This window comes from Diadema antillarum, unplaced genomic scaffold (assembly GCF_040938485.1).
Source record: "Diadema antillarum isolate AM-2024a unplaced genomic scaffold, OU_Dant_1.0 scf00000120, whole genome shotgun sequence".
Classification (NCBI taxonomy): domain Eukaryota; kingdom Metazoa; phylum Echinodermata; class Echinoidea; order Diadematoida; family Diadematidae; genus Diadema; species Diadema antillarum.
The window spans coordinates 257,649-283,827 of record NW_027271009.1 but is presented as its reverse complement, the minus strand read 5'-3'; the positions used below and the strand labels follow the sequence as shown (position 1 = coordinate 283,827).

The 26,179-nt window shown below is 41.3% G+C and overlaps 1 protein-coding gene across 1 annotated transcript in view; it reads right to left on the bottom strand.

Annotated features, from left to right (window-relative positions):
- Window positions 1-26,179, bottom strand: part of LOC139720059 (protein CBFA2T3-like) — a 38,882-nt gene that overhangs the window by 5,195 nt on the left and 7,508 nt on the right. Inside the window, exons 2-6 of the mRNA XM_071631431.1 lie at window positions 10,329-10,460; window positions 8,479-8,720; window positions 7,091-7,180; window positions 4,637-4,818; window positions 437-732 (exon numbers count right to left, since the gene is read on the bottom strand). Of these exons, the coding sequence (XP_071487532.1) occupies window positions 437-732; window positions 4,637-4,818; window positions 7,091-7,180; window positions 8,479-8,720; window positions 10,329-10,460 (942 nt within the window). The remainder of the gene's footprint in view (window positions 1-436; window positions 733-4,636; window positions 4,819-7,090; window positions 7,181-8,478; window positions 8,721-10,328; window positions 10,461-26,179) is intronic.

The following is a 26,179-nucleotide window of genomic DNA, read 5'->3' as shown; positions in this document are numbered from 1 at the left end:
ATGGTTTCATGACAGAAAACTTCACGTAACAATTATACACCTCAGGAATTTACAAGAAGAGCTAGGAAAATTACATAATAATGAAAGTGTACTGTAATCAAATGTCTAATTTATTTTCTGAAAAAATGTTAGTCCCACAAACAAATATGCTACTGCTAAAGAAAGCTAGTATTTGGCAAGTGAAACAACAATAGGGTGCATTGTCCTTCCCACATGTCAAGAATACACATGATTTTGCTAATTCACTCATGAGAATATGTCAATACCTTTTAGAACATAATGCACTTTCAACATCAAAACATAATGCCTATTTTATCTATTATTCACAGATAATGATCAACCTTAGATGCAAACTTGACTGCAGACTCGAGTGACAGAAATTCGGAAATATGCTGGGTTGATAAAAAGAGTAGAAAGAAGTTTTTGTCATATTCACCTTCCTTACCGTGTGGCGTGTGCCTGTCCCGCTCCCGTTCCCGTTCCCGTTCCAGGCGTTCACGCATCTCCCTCATCTCCCGCATCTCCCTCAGGTCCCGGGAGTCCCGTCCCCCCTGGCTGCCCAGCTCCTCCATACGGAAGGCGTGGTGGGAAAGCCCCGGAGGGAAGTGGTTGAGGGGCGGGTACACCTGGGACGGGTTGGTGGGCGACCCCATCCCGCAGTGCCGCTTGGGGTGGGGTCCCTCGCCCCGCTCCCCGCCGCTGGAGCCATTCTCCTTTGGTCTCACCATCATTCTGCAGACAGGTGGTGGGAGAGGCAAAGAGGGGAACGTAGTGAAATGGCTGGAGTGTCAACCAACTTCCTAGTATGGTTGTATACAATATACACCTATCAAAACATACATTTAGAGAGAAGATATTTAGTTTTTCAAGATCTCATAGTCAGCCCAAAATACACCAAAAAAAAAAAACAGGAGGGTGATGCTGACCCCTCATGATTATTGCCCCAGGTAAATAGCAATGAATAGTCAGCTAATGGTGTCAACCAGGCAAGTGGTGCCACACAAGAAGAAGAGGAACCATCTAAAAATTTTCTTCCTTTTTTAACATCAACATACACTCACTACTGTATCCATGGTATATTTCGCAGTGTTTTTATCTTCGCAACTTTTGCAAGTCCAATGACATTTGCCAAATTAACCCGTTCCGAACTGGAACCTTGCGGCTGCGTGTTAAGTTGAAGGGCATTTCAGAAATCAGTATTGAACGGGTTAAGAACTCACAAAACTATTGCCTTATGTAATAATACAAATGCTCTGTATACTATCATTAAGGTGGGAAATCACTAATTCTCCTGTTAAAAAGGGATAAGACTTATTTCTCATTTCATCACTGTGGTTCTCAATCACCACGATCACCAGTTGGTTCAATTACTCACAGATTGTCTTAAAAGTACCACTGCACAAAATATTATACTCGCAAAATACATGGCATATATTATAGTTTGTTTATTTGCTGTCCTGTAATTTCAGAAGAAATACGATGAATTATGAGGAAATAGAAATACCAGAGAGGCCATATAACAAGGGCAACCTGTGTTACAGACAGGCTGTGAGAACTTGATGTATCAGTGCTTATCATACACAAACAACTCAATGCAAGACAGAGGAGTCTCAAAAGGTATACTAATAGTCATCACCGACAACTATGAGTTCTTGGAAATTGTAGTGTGCACATTTTACTCCTGCCACGGAAGTAATTATGATAGTATGAGAATATCAATTACTCCAATTTACTCCTGCTTAGGAACCACAAACTTTCTGGTCTCACAACATACTCATTTTGAAAGCATCTAGAGTCATCACTATAAACTAATCCAAATGAATATGAATTCCTACCGAATATAATTATACACAATATGCAATATTTGCAAGATATACACACACTTTTAGTTCAAATGGAGAGAGCTATAAAGAGGCAAGTAAATTACTTTTTATTCTAAAAGCGGGCATTTTGCTCATCGGCTATAAAAAATATTAGTATATGAAGTGTAGGAGAAATAAAAATTCTATGAAAATATTTCTCTCCTTCATCACTCTTTTCTCTAAATTGCCAATATAATCAGATGTATGGATTTTTACAATTAATAAAGTGGTATGCTGCGAGAGAGATATTGAACTAATCTTTTTTCCTAATGAATCATATATGGCCCTTGGCAGAATACTGCCAGAGCTCAATAGAAAAATGATAAAGTACCCTTTGCCTATGAGGAGGGTAGAATACAGCACACAGGAAATAAAGCCTAAATACTGCACAGACGATTCAATAAGGGACTCTTTGTTTGTACACCGGTACTTCGAGTATGAAGACACACGGCAAAACAAATCAAATCAAATTGATTTTCCTTGCCCCCCCCCCCCCCCCCCCCCCTCCTTCTCTTTCTCTCCAAGCCTAGCTCTGTCTCCCCCTCTGCCCTTGTATTTTTTCAGTCTGCAATGCAGCGGTATACTTGGAATACATGCTGAAAATAATTCATATGAATGCCACCGAACAAATTACTTTTTGCTACTTTGGTCGCATCGGGCAGATAGCAGAGGACTGTTCATACAGGAGGGAGAGAGAGAGAGAGGGAGAAATGGGGGGGGGGGGGGGGGGGGGGTTAAAGAGGCAGATGAACGGCATTGCGCACAAATGAGAATGACCCCAGGGTGTACAGGTGAACAAATAGGGGATGGCTAATGAATGCATAGCCACCACATCTCTGACTCATCGTGGTATGTGGCATGGTCAAAGTTGGGGGGGGGGGGGGGGGGTTGAGGATATTCAAAGAGGAAAAGATGACACAGAGCCTTGTTCAACTAATTTATTTTAGGGCCATTCATACAAAAATTTGCACCTTCCCCCCCTTCTGTTAATGATTTCAACTTGTTTAACCCTAACTAGGCCGGGGGGGGGGGGGGGGCCCTCCCTCGACGTTTCGCACTATTTATCGCTATCGCGAGAAGCTATTGCCGCGACCTTTCATGACTTTTTTCTTTTGAGTCTCCCGCATCTTTTGACACCAAATTTGCGATACCCGGGCGCGCGGTTCCGAAGTTGCGCATAAATATGCACGAGCATGTCAGACCAAAAATTGCTCAAAAACGTGAATTTGTGTACAATTTCAATGCAAACTGTGTTTACAGGCAAATTTCATAAAAGCATGATTATTTTGGGGTTTTATTGATTCAAATCAATTGATAACATATTTTTTTGTTCGGAACGATATCGCGGACAAATTTCATTGAAAAAACAATGGAAAACATAAAGTCGAAAAAACAAAGAAATACATAATTCAAAAAACAATAAAATACTTAGGAAATTTTTTTCTGATTGCGTAATTTTTTTCTCTTACATTTGCTAAGGACACTAAAAAGAATATTTACACAAAAAATGTGCCTGTTTTGAGCTTTATTTAGTGATTTATACCAAATTGTCTGATTTCATGCATCATTATGCATGAGTTAGCATAATTTAGTGAAAATGATAATTTTTGCAAAAATTTACTTCATGGTACTTTAGATTACATCATAGGCAATGTGTGTGCCAATTTTCGTCGCGATAGCGTGGTCGACGGCCGAGATCTGGAGGGGGGGCCTGGGAGGCCCCCCCTCCCGGCTCTATCATCTACCTAAATAGCCCGGCCTAGTTAGGGTTAAATGTCGAGCATTTCTCCTTGCATTACAGCCTTCATAAGCCAAACCCACATGTTTTCAATATATCCACCAATGTATCTGGGGTATAATGCACTCAATTAAACCTTGTGGTATCAAGCTATAGTGGCTATATGCAGAACTGATCCTTCCATTTTGAGACATTTTTCAAAAAGTCCTTTTTTTAAATTTAAGTTCAAATTTTGGACGGTAATGTTACAAGTACAATGCACAATTAGAACAATGATACTTTGGGTGGTAGAAGGCCTAACGGTGCACCACATACTTTTTCTTGGGTATGTATATGGCCCTTTTGTGGCCCTGAAAAGGGCCTACCCTAACAATGATACTGATGACTGAGAACAAGAATGATCATGATAATAATGATAACAATAATAACTGGAAAAGCAATCGGAGATCACAGACCTCTGCCAAGCAGCTCATTTCCACCCATACACACATGCTGAAAATCACCCCATTTCCCAATAAAGAGGCCTTGTGTTTACCTCATCAAGCTTCCTGCAGCGCAGCGCCTCGAGCAGAGCACGCGCTTTAGTGTGCGTATGCAAACCTCAAATACATGCAGCTTCAACTCCCATGTTCCCTGACCCTATTTGCCAAAAGACAAACAAATCCTTTAGTAATTCGTACAAATTCCCAGATCACTACATAAATCTGATCATCTGTTCCTTGTGTCATCGTCAACTTTTCCTGTAAGTTTCATCCAAATCTGTCAATTACATTCTGAGTTATTTTGCAAACAGACAAACAAACAAACAAACAAGAACAAACAAACAAAAACAAACAAACAAAGCAATGCCGTCAAAAATATAACCTCCTTGACAGAGGTAATAAAACTATCATCAACAAAAGCAACAACAATGGTACGAACAATTATGATAATAATGTCAATAATAGCAACCACAATAACTATGTAGTAACTACGTAAGTGATTAGTAGGGTAGTTGACTCCTAATTGACTCCTAATTGACTCCTAGTTGACTCACCGCTCTTCCGGTGTCTTCCTCTTGCCGTTCTCGTTGACCTCGATGAGGTGGTCGGAGGGGTCCACAGCACCGGTCTTGGCCTCCAAGAGTTGGTGCTCGTGCTGCAGGTAGTACTGTTGGGGGCTGAGCTTGGCCAGGCGAGCTGAGTGCATCAGTTCTCGCTGGAGGAGGGGCAGATTTGCCTGTTTCCAGAGGAAAATATAAAACAAATATTGACTGCCTCTGCCTCTGTTACAAAACATATGGTCAATATTATACAAATAATGACTGCTATGAGGGGCACAGTTAAAATTATGGGCCCAAGGTGATGTGAAAACCATAACTATATATATGCTCGAAGCGAAGCTGAGGGCATAGTTATGGTTTTCACATCACCGAGGGCCTACATAATTTTAACTGTGCCCCAAATATCAAGCTGTCATTATTTGTTTTATATACCAAAAATATAGATTCCGAAATATAGATACCGAAAATATAGATTCTAGTCTCTTTTACAGCACTAATAATCAACACTGATCGACAGCGTGGCGGTAGCATCATTGGTGCGTACATATGAGTGATCATCTATGTGTACGACAGGGTTGCGACTGTCTCAAAACCTATTTAAAGGGCACAGTGACCGCTAGTCTCTTTTACAGCATGCTGATCGAATGCCCGGCGGTCGTATGATTGGTGCGTACATGTGAGCGGTCTATGTATACAGGGTCGCGACTGTCTCCAAACCTATTTACAGGGCACAGTTGATTTACTGTGCCCCTGCCCCGGGCACAGTAAATCAAAAATGGGGCACAGCTATTTTCATGACTCCACTTTTAACCAATCAGATGAGAGGATTCTATATATGAGGTATATAATCTCATATATTGCCTGCAGCTATGCGATAAGACTACCACTAACGACCCGAAGTACAGAGATTTCTGCCCTTTCAATAGCAGAAGTAGTAGTAGTAGTAGTAGTGGTGGTGGTGGTGGTAGTAGTAATAGTAGTAGAGTAGTAGTAGTAGTAGTAGTAGTAGTAGTAGTAGTAGTAGTAGTGGTGGTGGTGGTGGTGGTGGTGGTGGTGGTAGTAATAGTAGTAGAGTAGTAGTGGTGGTGGTGGTACTAGTGGTAGTAGTAGTAGTAGTAGTAGTGGTGGTGGTGGTACTAGTGGTAGTAGTAGTAGTAGTGGTGGTGGTGGTGGTACTAGTGGTAGTAGTAGTAGTAGTAGTAGTGGTGGTGGTGGTAGTAGTGGTAGTAGTAGTAGTAGTCCGTGAGTACAATTTTTAGACATTTGTGGTATGTGATAATTATGTGCAGCCATGGGAGGCAGGGCGTTACTACAGTTATTGACATTCACCCCCAGACCTGCACAGGGGGGAAAAAGGCGAGGGGGAACCACATCGTGACAAGGATGAGGAAAAGGCGAGGATGGTGGTAGATGGGAAGGACAGAAAGAGATGGAGGGATGGTCGGACACGGGGGGGGGGGGGGGGGGATATTACAAAAAGCTGAGGGAAGAGATGGAAAAGTAGAAGTTGGCATCGGGTACACCCATCACATTCAAGAGGAAGGAAGAAAAGGGAACAAGCGACGAAAGATCAAATTCTATCTGCCCACAAGCAAACTCTGGTGCCACACATATTTGTTTCTTTTCATTGTTATTTTCCTTGTTCTTTTGCCTGGATCAGAAAGACAAGAAATAGTGGGACAGATTCACTGACAAGTTGTGTCATAGAAAGAAGGGAGAGGAAAAAAAAAAGATCTCGGCAAAATGAAATATAGATCCAAATGTAAATGTGAATACCCCAACGTGTCTCTCGTGACCTTTTCCTGGGGCGGTGGGATCGACTGGGATAGCCCCCTGAGCAATTACAAGAAGACCCTGTCAGAATCACGACTAAATCAAACATTGAAATAATCAGGCAGGTTCCCCCCCCCCCCCCCCCAAAAAAAAAAATAAAATAAAATAATAATAATACAAGCAGTGTGTAAGAGAAAGTCAGCTAGCCACAGAGGAGAAGACATCTAGGCCAGCCGATTTGCAAGCAGCACCGTTTTTCCTGTCACTCTGCCAAATGATATGCACACACTTCCATTTAAACGGCCTCCTGCAAACAGCTATGACGATTCTGTGCGGGGAGTTTTTTCCTCTTCTTTTCTCCTTCTGTTTTTTTTCTTTCCCCCACAGGCTTGTACAACAAAGCGAGTATTGATAGATGCTACCTGCATACTATCCAAAGAAATGCCAACTGTATGCTACACGTTCTCTGACATACTCGCCACCACACCCGTGGTGTGGTGGCTTGGAGAGAAACATCCATAAATTTGAATACATTATGCCTCTTGACTGGTATTGACAATGCATGCAGGTGCAGGAATTCTCAGGCAGAGGAGGAGTATGATGGCTTCCGACGCTGTGGGGGGGATGATATGACCGAAATAACTCTTCGCCTTGTCTTACGGACTCGGTACTCACCTTTAAAAAGGGTATGACGAATGGTCTCAGGGGAAAGTTGGTGGCTTCTTGCAGCTTGTTGTGAAAATCCTCCACAGTCAGAGCATTATTCTGTGAAAGAGAGAGAGAAAGTGTGTGTGTGTGAGTGAGTGTGTGGATCTTCATGAGCACAGTGAGCAACATAAACTATGTCATACTTATATTGTATTGGATGGCAATAAATGGGGTATCAGGGAATATTTAGCCCTAACGAGTGCAATATTCCCTGGTTTTCGACGAAACAAACCATCCAATAAAATCACTGTTTTCTATAATCATTTATCTAGAGATGCAATCATTATCAAGAGAAGGCATAAACTGTAAAGAGCAATTTCACGTTGACTGCACTAAAATAAAAAATGACCTAAACTCAACTTGCTACAACAATTTGCACACTTAGCAAGTGATCACGTAACCGCATCGCCATTCGTTCTTCCCAAGAACTGTAAGGAACTGGAATTCCCTGTCGTCAGAAATTGTTTCAGCGCCATCTGTGGGATCATTTCGAAACCGTCTAACGGTTGATCACAGTGGCTAGTATTTTCGTCAAATTTTCTATGTGCTTGTAAATATCTGTAAATAAATTGTATTATAATGTAAATAGCACCAGTCTGCAAGAATCTTCAGTCTATTGAAGGAGGCAGACTTAATCAGAAGAAGAAGAAGAAGAAGAAGAAAATATGGTGTATTATTGTACAGCCACTTTGCACAATATATACTCTGATATTGCACACACAAAAAGAATCAAGCGGACAAAGATATCTGTTTTTCAACTGCACCGTTAAAATGCCATATAGAGCATATTGGTCAGGTTGGATTGAACAAGAAAGCTTTATTTCTCTTGACATGATCACATAAGAATTCACAGACGTGAGCAGAGTAAACAAAATCATCTGGCTTCTGTACTGTATCATTATTTGTCAGAAATTGGTCTGCACTACCCAGCATCTGTTGCTAATGGCATCCAAAGCAGAATTTTATGGACAGTTTATGGCAGAGAAAGAATGGAACAATGCAATGGCAAACATCTTTATTTCATAAGGAGTTATTATGGGAGCCTTTGAAAAATCTAATGCTCGCATATATGTACAAATGGTAACTGACTAAGCATACGGGTACGTGTTTGGCTGTGTATGTGTGTATGAGTGTGTATTCTCTCCATTTCCAATGAGATCCTAACGTGTAAGGAGAAAAGATATAATTCAACTAAATTAGGGGACATTGACTTTTTGTTTCAAGGACTAAAGTTTCAAGGACTAAAACCTGTTACAATCAATCTATATTGGAAATGAATTGTATGATGTCATTATGGAATGTTTAATCACTCCATAAATCAGGCAAAGACAACGGACTGGAAAGACCAAACATACCACGAGACCCATGACAAGACCGCGCACTCTCTCCCCGATCTCTGGCGAGATGTCGGACCCAAACTGCTGCAGCGTTGTCAGGAAGCGCTTCAGCTTGCTCAGCTGACGCGCCCCGCATGCCGCCGGGACCTCCTGATTGGCCGGGATGCCCTGGATGGCAACGGCCCCACCCCCAAGGCCAGACGGCGGGGACGGGGTGCCATTCATGCTGCGAGGCGAGTGAAGCCCATTTACTAGAGACCCTAATGTGGAAAGGGGTAGAGGAAAGAAGGATTAAAAAAAAAAAAGAAGGCTTATGAATTTCATTAAGGACTAGCATTTAACGGATCCTGCTATACAAACTTTCTGTTGAAAAATCCCATGTGATGGTGTTTGCACTTCAATTCTGTTTCATTTAAAAATTCTTGTGGTATTACAAAAATATATAATGTATTTGTTTTAATAACATTCACTTGTACAAAAGTGAAAACATTAAACTCACAATGTCTAGTTAGTTGTTTTGGTTTCCAGTTGTGTTAATGTAAAACTCACTTCAAACCAAAAATACATGGGGCTCTGATACAATGTAGGGGGAAACTTATTAAAGAAAATAAGAATACACGAATTGCAGGTTCATCATTCAATAAGGATGATGTCAATACAGGAAAAAGAAGATGAGAGGGAAGAAGAGTAAAGGGTGTAGGAGGAAGAAGGGGTGGTAGAGAAGAGGGGGATGGGGTGGAAGAGGGGGAGAAGGGGAGGAGGGGTGGAGGAGAAGGAAGAAGCAGTAAGAGGGAGAGAAAAAGCAAAGAGGAGGAAGAGGAGTAGGATGATGATGATGTGGGTTTGGTGATAATTCGATGATGGTAAGGTGGAGGAGTAGTAGGAAGTGAAGGAGGACAAGCAGTATGAAGAAGAGAGATGAGGAGGGATGGGGCACAGTAGAAGGATGGGGAGGAAAGCCATGAGGAAGAGGAGGAGAAAATGGTGATGATGGTTGTGGTGACTGTGAGATGGAGAAGGAGAAAAAGCAGTACAAAGGGCAAGAAAGAAAGAGGAAGAAGAGATGAGTGTGAGGAGGAAGAAGAGGAGGAAGAAGAGGAGGTAGAGGAGAAGGAAGAGGAGGAAGAAGAGGGAGAGAAGGAAGAGGAGGAAGAGAGAGAGGAGAAAGAGGAGGAGGAAGAGGAAGAGGAGGAGGAGGAGGAAGAGGAGGAGGAAGCGGCGGAGGAGGAGGAGGAGGAAGAAGAAGAAATGGAGGAGGAGGAGAAAGAGGGGGAGGAGGAAGAAGATGAGGAGGAAGACGAGGAGGAGGAGGAAGAAGAAGAGGAAGAGGAGAAGGAAGAAGAAGAAGATGAGGAGGAAGAGGAGGAGGTAGAGGAAAAAGAGACTGTTGAGATGAGAATGTAGAAGATGCGGAACAGAGGTAGGAGGAGGAGGAGGAGGAGGAAGAGGAGGAGGAAGAAGCGGAGGAGGAGGAGGAGGGAGAGGAGGAGGAGGAAGAAGAAGAAATGGAGGAGGAGGAGAAAGAGGGGGAGGAGGAAGAAGATGAGGAGGAAGACGAGGAGGAGGAAGAAGAAGAAGATGAGGAGGAGGAGGAAGAGGAGGAGGAAGAAGAAGAGGAAGAGGAAGAGGAGAAGGAAGAAGAAGAAGATGAGGAGGAAGAGGAGGAGGCAGAGGAAAAAGAGACTGTTGAGATGAGAATGTAGAAGATGCGGAACAGAGGTAGGAGGAGGAGGAGGAGGAGGAGGAGGAGGAGAGGAGGAGGAAGAGGAGGAGGAAGAGGAGGAGGAGGAGGAGAAGGAGGAGGAGGAGAAGGAGGAAGGAAGGACAGGGGGAAGAGAATGACCACAGATGAATGTCGTCCTCCTCACCTGTCGATGAACTGGTGGAGTGGGACCTAGAGTGAGCTACAAGGTTTGCCCCGGCCAGACCGGTGGGCTGGGAAGCCGACTTACTCAGGGTTTGCTCAATGGGCGACTCTGGCATCTTGGCTTCACTGTGATCTGCATAGAGGTAAGAGAAGAGAAATAAAGAGACAAGCTGTCATTCACTGGAATATTCTCAATATCAGCTTTCTAGCAGAGCTCAAATCATGTAATGTACCCTTCAAAATTACACTGCTCTGTGTGCATGTGCATGTGCACGTATTTATGTGTGTGTTTGTGTTTCCTTTTGTGTTACAAATATCCCATCAGCATGTGACTGCTACAATGAAAGGGTACACGCAAACAGGAGAAATTGTAAAAACTGAATAACACTCATCAACATATTAACCCATTGAAGACGAGTCCCGAGTATACTCGGGCAGGTGTCTATGGGAAATGCGTGTTGTAGCAAAATCAGTCCGTCCTCAACGGGTTAATATGATAATTCATTACACATGATTAGGATTTCTTTCTTGTCACACTTTTCATGGCAAAGGGATTATTTGTACCAAATATATAAAACTTGTTCAACTGCATACAAACTAATGTACCCCTTGGAAATCTCACATACTCATAGCCTTTTCACTGGCAGAAAGCTTTGCATTTGTTGTTGGATTGGTATTTGCAAAGTCATGGGTACATAACATTTGCACCCCCTTTTCTCAGAGACTACACAGTGCTGTTCTATTGTTTTTCTTTCTCTCTGGAGGTCGAGTGGGAAAAGAGAGGGTAAAGTACTTTATCACAATTAATTGAATGGTAATTACAGAACCCGGTAAGTGATGCATTAAAATGATTACTTTTTGTTTTAATCATCTAGTTAATTGATTGGATAAAATGAGTATGTAATGCAATGATTGGTATATTGTATGTGTAGGGGCAATATTCAGGGGACAGGGAGCAGAGTGCCAACCATTGGGGGGGGGGGGAGGCGATAATGGTTATAGACTTTGACAAAATATGTTGGGATCCATTCCCTTTTTACTCCTTGGTTCCTATTCACATACATTATGCACCGAGTTCCGATCTAATAATCATTATTAAAGACGGGTGTAAATTGCTCGACCAATATTAACGCAGCGGGCCACGGCAGCAGTTGGACATATTGTTCCCCATCCCACAATGATGCTCAATCGGTTGTCAATCGGCGTGACGTGTTTGTTCCTCCATCAGGGTTTTGTTGCCGTAAATTCAGCCATGACATGTGCAGGAGATGTCAAAATGTGTTCACAAATAAACCAGGGTCATTTTTTTTTCTCTCTCTCTTACTACAACCCATAAGACAGCACACATGAGCCGAATGAGCTGCAAAGCAACTATTGCTTCATTATTTCCCCCCACCCATCTGATCTCTCTCTCTCTCCCCTTTTTTCTCTTTTATTTTATTTTTTTCCTTTCTCCCCTTTTTCTGTGGACACCACTGCTAATATGATGGATTGGGGTAACACAGGCGTGAATGGGTGCAACAAGCACAAATTAGCAATCATCCTAATTGAGTTGCTATCATTACAGACAGTTTTCACGGCTCGGCTGGCGCGGGGGACGAGATGATGACAAACAGGCTGCAGGAGATGACAAGGATGATCGGTGATGCAGAGAGGAGGTGGAGGAAGAGGAGGATGGATAGGGGGAGGGGAGGGGTGGGAGAGATGAGGGAGGAGAGATCACAGCAGCCAAGCGAAGGATATGAAGAGGAGAGAGAGAGAGAGTAGGATCATATTATATCATTAACTGTAGATTAATAAGCTTAGAATCTCAAGACTTTGGACTCACAGAGGAAATGTTACCTGAGAGAAAGAGACGGACAAACAAACAGATGGACAGACAGACAGCCAGAAAAGACAGAGAGAGACAGAAGGAACAGCAATTGTGTAGGCATAAAGATAGAGAAAATGTGATCGATATGCCAGGAAATACAAAGCATGCAAACTTGAAGCGATAGCCTTTGAGAGACAGTAGCATAAAGAAGGGAGACGAGACGTTGCTGAGATATTCAGCTTGCAGTATCGGTAGTTGATACTTAGCACTGCGATACAAGCTCTGATCAATCAGTCAGAAACTATTTTGAATACCGAGTAATCTCTGCAAATAATGCATGAAATGTGAGCAAAGGCATTGAACTGAACATGTATGAATAAAACCAGACCTACACCACAATACATTGAAGTCTTTACAAAGTTGAGTTGAATATATCATGATAGGTGTAGATGTGACACATCTACTCCCTGGATCACAGATATGATACTCTTTTCTTCTGCAAAGATATACAAAATGCACCTGATTTCAGAGAGGTGAATGGGTGATGATATGGTAAGTATACTGCCAGTCCTCTTGCAGCGTAAATATCATCCAAACAAACAGACACTATAGTCATGTAGTAGAGACAAAGATGTATACCCAAAAAACAACCTGACGGCACAAACTATGGCATCAATTTCATCCTAACCCTGGATGATCTCCAGCAAAATATCCAATACCATTAGATGTGATAGGCAGTGCAGTGAAGCCTTGAGGGGGAGGAGAGGGGTGCAAGTTTAGTAGTAGACGGGCACAAAAAGTGCATTGCCACTGTACCTCTAACTTGACTTCCGCATCTATGTAGTGAGGATTGGCTGAACGAAATGGCAGAATTATCACGAGAATCAGATATGAAATAAAAAAAGATGTGGTAGTTAAAAGAGTCACATTTTTTCCAACAAAAAGAGTGATGATAATGGTCCAAACAACTTATGAAGACTGATGCCAGTATCAGCACCTAACAAATCTTGCATTGATCAAAGCACACACCTGCACTAAATTTCCTTATTTTGTATTCATATAAAAAGATGAAGGCACAAATACTTGAATTGTTCATATCAAATTACAATAAGATTGTTGTTATCCAGAAATTATGAATGTCAAGGGGGGAAAGGGGTTATAGTTACTGCACCATTGACCAAGATCAAGATTCAAATCGTTTTTGTGTACAGACCCGGAGATGACCTGCGAAGTAATGACATCCCCATCTCTTAAAATTTGCATATGTGGTGGCATTGAACATCACTGTCCCTGTGAAAAATGTGGCAGCTGTGATATTCTATGACTTTCTTTATATCTTATGTCCAATTTTACTGACTTTTCTACCACTCTGCCTGCTTGATTGAAGTCAACTTTAACATGGTGTGCCATGGCACTCCTAAACACACTCTATCTATTCTTGTCAATATGTTATCTGCTGTCCTCTTTTGACTTTTAACTGTTACTGAATGTTTTACCAGAAAGAGACTGGTATCAAAGCAACCAGGTTAATGGTGCAGCGGGAGAAGAGGGGATGGGTTCATATGAAAACGTGTCCTCAGCATCCACGGTAGGACGGAAACAAGTACGTAACACCTCTTGTTGTAAGGGCAGAAATTGTGGAGCAGATGGTCACTCCACTGGGGAGTGCAGTCATATGCTTGATGCAGCGAGTGAATGTGTCTATACTCTTGAGAGCACGGATGACAGAGAGAGAGAGAGAGAGAGAGAGTTGGGGGGTGGGAATGGGGGGGGGGGGGAGGAGAGGAGGTAATCAGCTAACGACCGAGATAAGATCGTCAGAGATGACATATCTCTTGTCCATCTCGTGGAGTGGAGGAGGGGGGGGGGGGGGGGGAGCACCCAAGTGTGGCAAACAGATGAACCAAATTCATTTTATTCGTCCGAGTTACATCAATCTACAAAATTGCACATGTGGGACTGGGTCTGGGCTCTGCTGGCGGAGAGGGCAGAGGGGGTGAGAGAATGAGGGTGTATCATAATGAATGAGTGGTTTAAGGAGATGACAGATGGTCAGTGGAGCATGTTGGGAGGGGGGAGGAAGTGTTCAATCCTTTGATGGATGAAAGTTTGCATGTTTGCTACAGCAGTCTGCATTCATAGATAAATCCACTGTTATTGCAGGGTGGTTTGGTTTTTTTTCCCACTTCATCCTCCTGGTGGTCCTTTTTAGAAAAATATCATTTTAAACAAAAATGGAATCAGTCTGTGGGAGTTAAATAAACTGTCATCATTCTCTCATCTCCTGTTTAATGGGCAATTCTTCTCACTAACAAAGAGTGGTTTATAGGACAATTTGAATTTGACATGTTGGTTATTCAAAAATAACTGAATTGTCCTCCCCCCCCCCCCCCCCACTCAAACAAGTTTCTTTTTGATGCATACATCGAGACAGATGGTTGAAATGAACATGAATAGAAGATGAAAGAAAAATAAAAAATCAACATTCTTTCTTCTTTATAATTATTCTTGATGCTCTTATCATGAAATGTTAAGTCCATCTTTGTGTCAGAAAGTATGTCAAGTTAGCCAAAAAAAAAATCACTTCATAATTACTGTGTTCTGATCGAGGCAAATATCCTGAAGAACCATGTCATATAACAACTGTCATTCAAATGGTCCAAGATATATGCAAAGAGATAAGGGCTACTTCATAAATTCATTCAAATGAACAAGGCAGCCAGCATACAACCAGTTGCACCTTTTCTCATCACGTTTCAGTGTGATAAACTTTTGCACTGACTGCCATTCGCATGAAGAGCCAATTTTTCCTCAAAGCACAGCGCCATGCCATGCTCAAGTTGATTCGATACCTGTAGAAATGGTAATGACATCATCACCTCGTCAAACTTGCATTATGATTGCAACCAATATCGCTCCACGTGAAAGTTTAATAAAATTCCACAATTTTCATATCACACGGCCAATCTTAATAAAACGTCTACCAGCTTGTGTTTGGGTTTACTCTCTTTTAAAACATACGTCCACTTGAATGAGAAGTGGATGTGTACATTGATAATGGAATTGCCACAGGTTGGCAGGGGGGGGGGGGGGGGGGAGGACCCCTTGCCCCTTCAAGGGCTGATTGGTAGGTCCAATGGGCTGAGTGTCCATGTCCTCGAATCGATGCTGGGGAGGAAGACAAAGCGGCCTCTGAGTGTGGAGTTGTTGGAGCCGAGGTGGACAGGGATGCAAGGATGCAATCCAATCACAGTTGCCACGGCAACCAGACTGATGATGATGATGAAGAATGATGTAGATGGTCTGATTGATGGACATCAGACACTGGGATGGATGCTGCGTGAAACCAGCGTTGGCAGGATGAGAGGGAGAGTAAAGGACAAAACAGCAACGACAAGCATCGGGCTTGTCTCTCTCCAGCAAATACACTTCTTGGAATAATTCCCAACCACATATCGAATTGTATCGAAGTAATCTTTTGGTGCCTAAGGTAGAGATCTTGCAGCCGACAAAACGGAGCAGGTGTATGATTATTTTTTCGGTCTAAAAAGAAAAATGGATTGGATTGAAGTGATGAAAAGACCTACTGCAATAGAAACGACAGACAGACAAGTATTGTAAACTATATAAATCGTCTATTTGTGACACACTTGCATGAGAAGTAGAATAAAAGAGACCTACATTTTCTCTCGGAGTAATATACCATGAGCCTACGAAATGCACATTTTCATTTTCTTCACAGATTCAGCCTGCAATATGATAGCCATTGACAGACAGAGGAATCATAACAGCCTGATAACATTAAAAAGTAAATATGGACACCCAATGACTGGATGAAAACTAAAACAAATCTACGTAGTCGCTTTGATGGTGAAAAAGAGACGAGGAAAAAAAGAAAGAAATATGTGATGCAAGGTGGCAACAGCACATCATCAGTGTCACCCACATGTGCAAGTAAGTAAAGGTTGAAACTACAGGAATTGGTTGAAGACATATGGACTAGCCATCCGGTCATCATTCAGCCACATAAAGTGACAGGGGCTGGATGCACCATTGCTACGCCCATCACAAAACATCTGCTCATGTTGACATTGGGCTAACAGGTAGCTAGAGCTATCCATCACCCGGAGGTTGCTGTAGTGACAGTAGAATGTCGACAGCTGTTCTGCGCCGTGTTCGAACACAGCTAGCAGCAGAACCCATTTCCACTGCAAGATATGTTTATGACATTCACACATTCATCACCAATCAAGAGCAGAGCAAACCCCCTACTGACATAAACCTTGAAACCCTCTCATCATGTATGGCCTCCAGAATTTAAAACGGTAGAGTCAGAGCGAGGAAAAATATTGGGTGTAAGGGGCATTGCTTTCATAACACATAAATCAGCAGGATGTTGGGGGAGGGGGGTATTCATGTTGCCATGGTGATGATGAGAGAGGATGCAGTTGCTGATTGACATGAGATGGTCTGTGCTGATAACTGAAGTCATCTTCGCTTTAAATATGAAACATAGGGAAGAACTGGAAGTCAAAAGGGGACACCAATTGAGATGGATAGATATGAATAAGAATGATGAATGTCAGCATTAACACACAGGCAAGAGAGCTGTTTTCAACTTCATCACACCAGTCCCTCACTGGTTACCATGGCGATTCAGGAGCATCAGATGGATGGGGAAATGGAGCCCAGAGTGAAGTGGGATATATAATGAGGTGAAGAGTCGTCACCAGCTGCTACATGGTGACAACCCAGGCCTGTCATTTGGGTATGGGGTATCTCTCCCTTTCATTTGGGGATAATGGCTGATGTCCGTCTGTATTCCATAACTAACCAAACACACCGTATATCCTACAGACTCTTGTTATTTATGTTGTCATGCAAACCAATGAAAACAAAATACTCAAACGATGAACAGTACATTCATTACATTGATCTAGACTTACTTTATTACTATTCTCATCATGCGAGCAGCAAATATACCTATTCAAGCAAAAGATTTATGTGACATGCTTCACACTGAGGAGTTACTGTTAAAGCCAAGGTACAGTTTTGAGAGCCACAAACTCACATTTTCATGGGCATCAACTAAGCATGAAGGCAGGTAAGGTTTAAACAAGGTAGCCATTAAAAATGACTAAAGCAGATAACTTGCCATACACTCAGTGGGATAATTGACATCTATTTTCTATGGTACATGCAAGCAGTTTTATTTCACATCGTAGGCTGATATTTTTTCATCCCTTATTACCCTCTGTATGAATGTATTTGCCCAGAAAGCAGTAGATGACAGGTTTGAATCCTACTGGTTCCTTTTTTCCCCTACATATTGTACGTGATTGTTAAAATGAAGATCACCAGGTGTGATCTTACAAATACATTTGTATAGAGGATGACAGTGACAATTCATGAAAAATCAACCACAGCACATCTTCATCCCGATGTATGAAATAATAATAATTATCATTATCATTATCATTATCATTATCCTCTACCATTTACCAGAACGGTATCTACAGATGAATGCAAGGCTTTAAAGCCTTCTCTCTTCTATGTGTGGAAGACAAGAGGCATTGCAGAAAAAAAAAAAAGATTTGTGCAAGGCATTGAAGACATGAAAGTGCACTCTATTCAAAAGAGATTCAGTGACAGATGTGACCAGGCCAAGAAACAGAAAATGAAAATGGGAGATACGGAGACACAGAAAGCATATAAAAAGACAAACAAACCCACACAGCTATCTCTGAACATGAAAGGAATGGTTTGTTCCAGATTTTATCCAATGCCCCCTCTCCCCCCATTGACAAGCAGAGACAAGCTGGTTATGTGTGTACATGGCAGAAGGTTGTATTACACTTTACAGAGCTACATGGTTACATTGTAACAGATGTCAGTACTACATAGACAGATGGGAGGATAACCCCAGCATAATTTCTCTCATCTGGGCTCTGTTGCATAAAAGTAGAGATCAAATGGTTAAGTCAGAAGAGCAAACATAAGTCCCTTAATGCTCAGTTCTGATTGGCTGATAAGTGGCTTATGTCTGATTTTCTGATTTATGTTTGATTGTATCTTTTTATGCAACAGGGCCCAGGATTCCCAGGTAGAGCATCGGGGTAATGCCCAGCCCCAATACAACTGTTAAATAACACAATTTATTCTAAAAAGAAATTGTCAAATAGGAAATCAGACAGTCACGTATCCTGGAGATAGACCCTGACTAAATTACTTTGATTGTTCCATCTTATCCAATGAAAGTGAAATCCATGAAACTTCCAGTTATGAAACCAATAATGTACTCAAGTCTTAATGACAGGACATTTTATTATGCCTTCCTATCTTGCATGAATACACATGTCCACCAAAAATTACCAGAAAATTTCATTAAATATCCCACAAAACAGGAAAAAAATTAAAAAAAAATAATAAATATATACTTTTAAGCAGAAGTAAAATGTTACACTACGTATATTCAATCATTCATGAAGGACAAATAGATTCTTATTCATGGAGACATCCACGATCTCATGTTTCAGTCAGAAGTGAGCAGACCACAATGAAACAGGCATTATGCAGAGCAGAAGAAAAAAAATTAGCACCCCCCCCCCCCCCCCCTGCTTGTAGTACCACTCTCTATCACATCTCATTGGTGGGCTCTCAGCAGACTGCCTGATGAAGGGGACTGGTGCTGAGAGCGAAGAGGGGAGACCTATCGTCATCCATTAAAGATATTGCTCCCCATCTGGTGTCTCATTTCATCAGGGCTTTCCCCTTTTCTGCCTCACAGAATGTGCTCATTTTCCTCCAAATATTCACCTTTCTATTTCATCAGGAGTTCGGGGCTGACACCAGCCATGAAATGGATTTAAATATATCCATTCTGGATTTTTTTTTTTTTTTTTGATGATGATGATTAGCCAGAAAGAATAAAGATAAAGACCCGAGCGGGCATAGGGAGTAAAATTAGAGACATAATAAAAATTGACCAGCATCGCTTTACTGTGAAATCACATCTACACATGCGCTATCCCATCACTATGTGGCAGCAAGAAAGGGTTGCTTGTTAGCAAAGCGTTCATGCACTAGTGACTAGAAAGGATGCTTCATTACAGTCCCCTGTTACCATGGCAACCTCTTATGCTCACCTGTCTCCTCTTGGAGGTCACTGCGACAATTTGCATACAACGAAATGCAGAACAGCCACATAGCATGCACATGTACAATGAATATGATAGCAATGACTATGAGGTATCATTTTATTCTATTCTTCTTCTTCTGTTTTGTTTCACTCAGAACTTGTCTTAGGCAAAATACACTGGCCTGCAGGATATTGGTAGAGTCAGACAGTTCTAATCCTTTTTCTGTGGTCACTGTGCAAACATCTCCCACAATATGAATGACTCCTGTTTAAGCGCCAGTCCGGCTTTTTAGGGCACACATGGCTCCACGATTAGCCATCAATTAATGTGTATGGATTGCACACGGATACAGAACGGTAGCAATACCACCATGCACGAGCAACCTTTACACACAAACACACACACACACACACACACTCACATCTTCATTGACAGTTTAGGGGACAGTGCTATGGAAACATGCCTCAGTGAGAAAAAGGCAGCTGCCATCATCTACCCCCTCCCCTCCTCTTCCCCCCCCCCCCCTTCTTCCAGCTGCCAGGAAGTCAAGGGGGGGGGGGGGGGGGAGTAATACAAGGATGAATCTTAGCAATATGACCAATTTCAAGAAGCAGAATTGTATGGAAGAGAGTAGTTTTTATGCCACTGATAATATTCAAGTATACGCTATCATCTCTCTCTCTTTTTTCCCTCTCATGTCGTAACTGCTGACTGCTTTACAACTAGCAATATTACAAACTCATGACACTTTTCCCCCATCCCAAATCTTTGCTGTTTTTTTTTCATCTAAAAAAATGAAATCAAGATTTGCTAATTGCTCAACAGCTGACAAATAATTATAAACCTGTAATCTACCATTCTAAGGAGAGAATTCATGAAGTGATGGAGACGAAGATACCAATGGAGAATGGAGTAAAGCAAGAGAGAAGGAGGTTTGTAGACAGGGAGGTTGGAGCTACTAGCATGTCACTAAATGGAATCTTCTTTTTTTCTTCTTCTTTCTTGATTTGAATATCTTCAAAACCCTTCTTTCCTCCCAAATGTCACAAAGTCTGTTATCATTATTTTCATGATTTCAAATCATGAATACATACTCTTCTGGTAACCTTCTCCCTCCTCTTGTCTCCTCTAAAAAAAAACATCAATAACATTAATTTTGCAGACTGTGTGATAAATGTGCTTGGGAGGCATTGTGAGCATTCCCTTGGTGAAAGATTCATCAATGACAGCTCTAGAGAGATAAATGTATCCCTGGACTTTTCTACTCATCATTGCAAATGTCGAGTGCAGTTGATTACAGAACGTAATTCTGAAAAGGTCAAAAGTCATATTGGCCTGCCTTTCGATATACAATCCGGGCACATATTGGTTCTAAATGAAAAGAACAACAATGGCAAACTTTTCAAACGAATCATAAACTGCCTTTCCTAAAAAATTGCACAAAATGAAATGCTCAATGGGACAATCATTTAAACAAATCATATAGCTAATATTTCATCTTTCTCTCGGCAACAAAGGGGGATGGGGGTGGAAATGTCTGAGGAATATTATGCCCAGCAAACAAACCAGCAGCTTGCTGATCAATTCCATTGACCAGTGTTTCAGTTTGTCTTTTGTCCGATTGAGAAACACTGTCCTAATGTTGCTGACATTTGAGTGCTGACAGAGGGAAGACAACTCAGAATCACGGTGGAGTAGTGCTAAGTTCACAGTTAAATGTCAGACAAGTATACACTATGTCTACCACACTCCCACATGACAGTAAAGCCAAAATGTGTGTCACACGGCAACTTTCTCCCACTGACTTCAGCAAGTAAAAGAATCATCCTTTCAAAAACCTTCAATTCTCCTGGGAACTATTGGTTCCTGAAACGACTGCACCTTTAGATTTCTCAGATATTGAGAGGACAATAAGTTTATCTCTCTTTACATTGTATAGATAATATTCATACATACATAAGAGTGTTGGTATGCTGGGTGAAATGTGATGCGAATACATAAACATATAAACGAATGAACCACTAATATTTTTCGAAGTTATATAAATATGTATGTACACATGTATGTATGTCTTCATGAATATAGTATGTGACCATAGGTGAGTTTAGAATGTAGATGTGGGGGCGTTCTGTTTGTTTTCTTCATGAGAACAATTTTGCCCTAAATTTCATTTTTTTTTTAATATACACATTTCTGTCTTATCTTTTTTCCCCTCCCTCCCTGTAGATATCATAATGAATTAGTGGTAAATTTTGCCCCCCCCCCCCAAAAAAAAAAAAAATGCTTGTAGCTGATAACAAATTAGAATTATTCAAGTTTTGTCTTTTTGAATAGGCTTAATTAGAGTACTTTTGAGTGTAAATCTATCGTTTTTGGCACAGAAATGATGACAACGTACGGGCCTCATCCTGCTCTGAAAGACAGCAGAGAGCCAGAGAAGGGAAACTCTTTTTTCCCCCCTCTATGTTTTTGTGTTCCCACACAATGGGGACCGCTACAGACACAGTACGGCACACGAGGGCTGCTGTGTTATTAATATACACGTCACCCAAAATAGCGACTGCCCTGGGTAAAACTTGTCCCTTCCTTTTCCTGGCTATGATAAGCATGTACTGTAGAGCAAGCTTTATGCCAAAAGCCAAAAGGTCACGTGATCACAAGCCTATATATGGACTTGGGTGCCATAAAGGCAGCATAAAAGAACATGAATTTTACCAATTAATGAAGTGACTTTTATAAATAGCAAACTGAGCATGTGAGGATAATACATATCAGCATGACTTACAGAAAAATCTACCACATAACAAAAGGTATAGCATATAAACTAATATATTTGAAGTATATACAGTGTAATGATATACAGTGTAATGACATACATGTTTCATGATGAAATTTCTAAAAAATAACCGCAAAGTCATTTTTTTGTTCAAGACTGGAATAATGTAAGACGCCATATATTTAGCTAGTCATGATTATTTTTTGCAAATTGGGACTTCCAGACAATTTTGTGAGAGGTTAAATTTGCGATCGTGGAGATCAGCACTGAACAGGGAAATTTATTCGTGCAATGTCACATTCATTACGGGATCAGAATTAATAGTTTTGCATGTTCTTTAAATCATGAACAACGAACAGAACCCTACTTGTGAACTTAGCAAAGATAAACAACTTGTGAAATATATAATATATGCAGTAAATGAACAGAGATAATTAAGAAAATTTGATTTCATGCGTAAGGCAGCAAAAATTATTGTGTTTCCATATTGCCAACAGGAAAGGCAAAACAGGACTATTCATTTTGATATCAAATGCAAAATCATTAAAACAAGGCCATGGAAGGCCTTTCAACTGGTACATGAACTCTGTCATCCCTTTAGCAACCTGATTGAGAAAGAGCATGGTGCTGAAAGGGTTAGCCTGTATCAAGCTCAACACTACACATTCAAATACGCTTGTTTATTGGATTCCCACTCGGGATACCCTCAATGATGACACAACTGGAAAGGGTTCATTTGAGACCAAGGAGGACACATTTTTCCAGGGAGGGGCAGCAATCCACCAGACATCTATGGACCCGCAGGTGGCCTGTGAAGATGGCTAGTTAGCGGGCAGGCGAAGAGCCAGAGAGAGAGAGAGAGAGAGAGAAAGAGACAGACAGAGAGAGGAAGGGGTAAATGAGAGAAAATGTCTTGATGGGCCAAAGAACAACATCAGTGAGAGATGATGAAGGGGGTACATGAGAGGGAGAGGAAAGGGTGGAGGAGGGGGGGGGGGGGAATTACCAGTGCCTTGCAAGCTGACAGAGCAGCTGTACAATGACGTCCCAGCTTGCACAGCCGGCCGGCTGGCCCAACCGGCTGGCTGGCTGGCTGGGTTCAAGAGCCCCCGCACCACTGGTGCTCAAGCTGTAATACGGGGGAGGAGAATACCACTCCTGTCCCCAGATGGGTTTATTGGTACATCTGCCACTCGGGCTCGAAGGGGGAAAGAGGACAAAAGCAATAGAATTTTTTCACCCCTCCACCGCCCTCTTGCCTTGTACTGAGTAATGGTAATTCCCTCCCTTTCCAACCCCCCACCCCCACCACCCTTCTCTTCCCAATTCTTTTAACAGGGAGGTTGGTTTCTTGTCTATTAGTACATCTACTACCTCTATTATGTGTGGAGGCAAAACCAATATGTGCATTAGGGTTAACATTGTACCCCTCAAACTACCCTCCCCTTCTCCTCCTTCTCCACTCACTACGACGAAGCCTATGGTTCCCCCTGTACTCTCAGATGCTAGAGTGAGGCATTTTGTTGAAAAGAAACTGTCTCTTTTTATCAAACTCCTATTCAACTTCGTTTAAATTATTTCTACTCAAACACTCGAAATCATAATGAAGTAATCAAAAGGGGGAAAAAAAAACTCACATTACAATTCATCACTTCTAGACAACATGCCACTTGCCTTTTAGACAAACTCATATATAGATTGTTAATTCTTAAATTTGCAAAAATGTAGACATTTAAATGGTCTTGGGGAAAAGATAAAGTGATATTGTTTCTTCAGAGATCATTTTGAAAAGAAAAATGTGAGTTCTACATGATTTATAACACAATCCCATGACCATGGCAACCATTTTGAAATGAAAGAAATTAAGGTACATCATCTAATATTCGGTAAGACAAAAATCGAAGGACATCATTTCACCTGATATGACATTCACTAGCTCAAAACATTCTAAAAACGAGTGGTTTTTCTTGATTTTTAATCAAACTGTAATTTTTTTTTTGCCTTACTCTCTTGTAAAAAGAAAAGAAGCAAGGTCCCCCCCCCCCCCCCCAATAAATCTCCTTTATTGTGGCATACGTGCATAGTTTATGATTGATGTTACAACACTTTTGACTTTGAGTAAACTAAAATGATCATAAATCATTTTAGGTGCAACTGAACACAGAAGAGAGATGGAACAAAGTTGAAACATGAGTACAATTCATGGGGCAAATAGACATTTTAGCCTATAAAAATGTCCTTGTTTGTAATCAAGTTTGTGAAACATGTTTCTAATCATGTGTACAAGTTAAATGCCACTGAGACCATTAATGACCATTAAAACACAGCTTACAGCAGCTATGTCACAACCTCTGTGGCCTGCCAACCAATGACGTAATTTCCTACACCCAGAATCCAGCAAATCTGAATCAAAGACACCTCTGGCTCACATCTTACCAGAAGTGCTTTGAAAGTGCTTGGAAGAAATGTGATTCAAGCCTGCATGTAAGTAGCCTCACCTATCATGGCACGTGTACAGAAACACAATTATAATGAGTTTTTTTGTAGGTATAAAACCAATCACTAATACACAAGATGAAAGTGCCCATGCCTAAATGGCAAAAGAGATGCCATACCGCTTGTTGAGCAAATTGTTCCACAGGCGGGCCACACCTCATTGAACAGGGCCAAAATTGAATGCAAATTGCTCATTCACAGGTCCCCTAACGGACTCCCCATTGATTCAATAGTGAGCGACATTCTCCACGACCGAGGCATAATTTGGTAAGTTTGTTTTGCTAGTAGCAGAGGTGCATTCTGACGACATGGGCTTGCTCTATACAAACTACAGTCGCAACGAACAAGAGAGTGACAATAGCTGATCTGTCTGCAAGCTGTCCAGGTCAGATGTGATGAAACGTGTGCCTTCCCATTCTAATTTCATGCACCATTCAATCTTTTCATACCAACACAAAACTTTACCCAAATACTGGGAGACATTACACAACATATATTGTGTATATTGGTATGTGTATGTTATAATTTATTAATATACAGGTCCTACACATACCATACCAATAAGCAAATATGATACAGTTGTTGGATATCATGGGCTCTCTAGAAAAAGACAGGACTTCCACCAGTTCCATTTTTTTTCTCTCTCTTAGTTATACTTATTACAGGATAATGAAAATTATTTGCTCACTGATGCCTCTGGCTTGTCAGTAAATGCCACCAGAACAGTCAATATTTGGCTACCTGGGTAAGAACACATATGTATGAAGTTCTCATAGAGACGAACCAAAATTCATTTTTCCTTTTGACATGAAGACCTTAAGCTATCAAAAGTCTCCATCTACACCTGGTGTGACTTGCTGATTTTCCTGCTCCCCAAGTGCAGTCTCTATGTTCCTGTCTTACTTGGATAAGACATATTTCCTACATGGATATTGAAGAAAGAATGAAAGGAACAAAAATGTTTCCAGGCCTGCAGAAATGGAACTATTCACACTGGCCTACTTAAACACTCACCATACAATGCACTTTGATGGATTATGGAGCAAATAGTCAGTGGTTTGAACATATTTTTACTTCAGCAAACAAATATATAATTCCTGGCAACAGATTCATTCATCTCAGTGTGTGCTGCAATGAACTTTGATATTTTGCCACTCAATGCCATGCTTGATCGCAGCGACCAGTTACTTTTCCTGACGTCAGGAAGAAATGAAAGGCAAATTGCATCGCTGAAAATACTCTAACAGGGAGGGCATTAAAGTCTTTCCAATTTCTTGGCTTCTTGGCATTGTCAAAATGTATGTTGGTCAGTCAGTCTGTCTCTTGTGCCATGGTGTATGAGGAACAGAAGAGATGGAGGGGGGGGGGGGGGGGGAGGAAAAACGACCAAGCCAAAGCTTTGCCTTTTTCTTTAAGAGCTTCACGCAATAAATACTTATTTTATCTTCATGGGATTCATTTGTGGTGGACGAAGAATTTATCTTCTTCCTTTACACATATGGACAAATGGAACAGGCCTTCAATAAACTGAACAAACAAACTCTTTATGAGAACGAGATATTACTGGTATTCATGGAAGTTTACTTGCTGTACGAAAGATACGTGCATCAGTAATACTTGACTCAAGC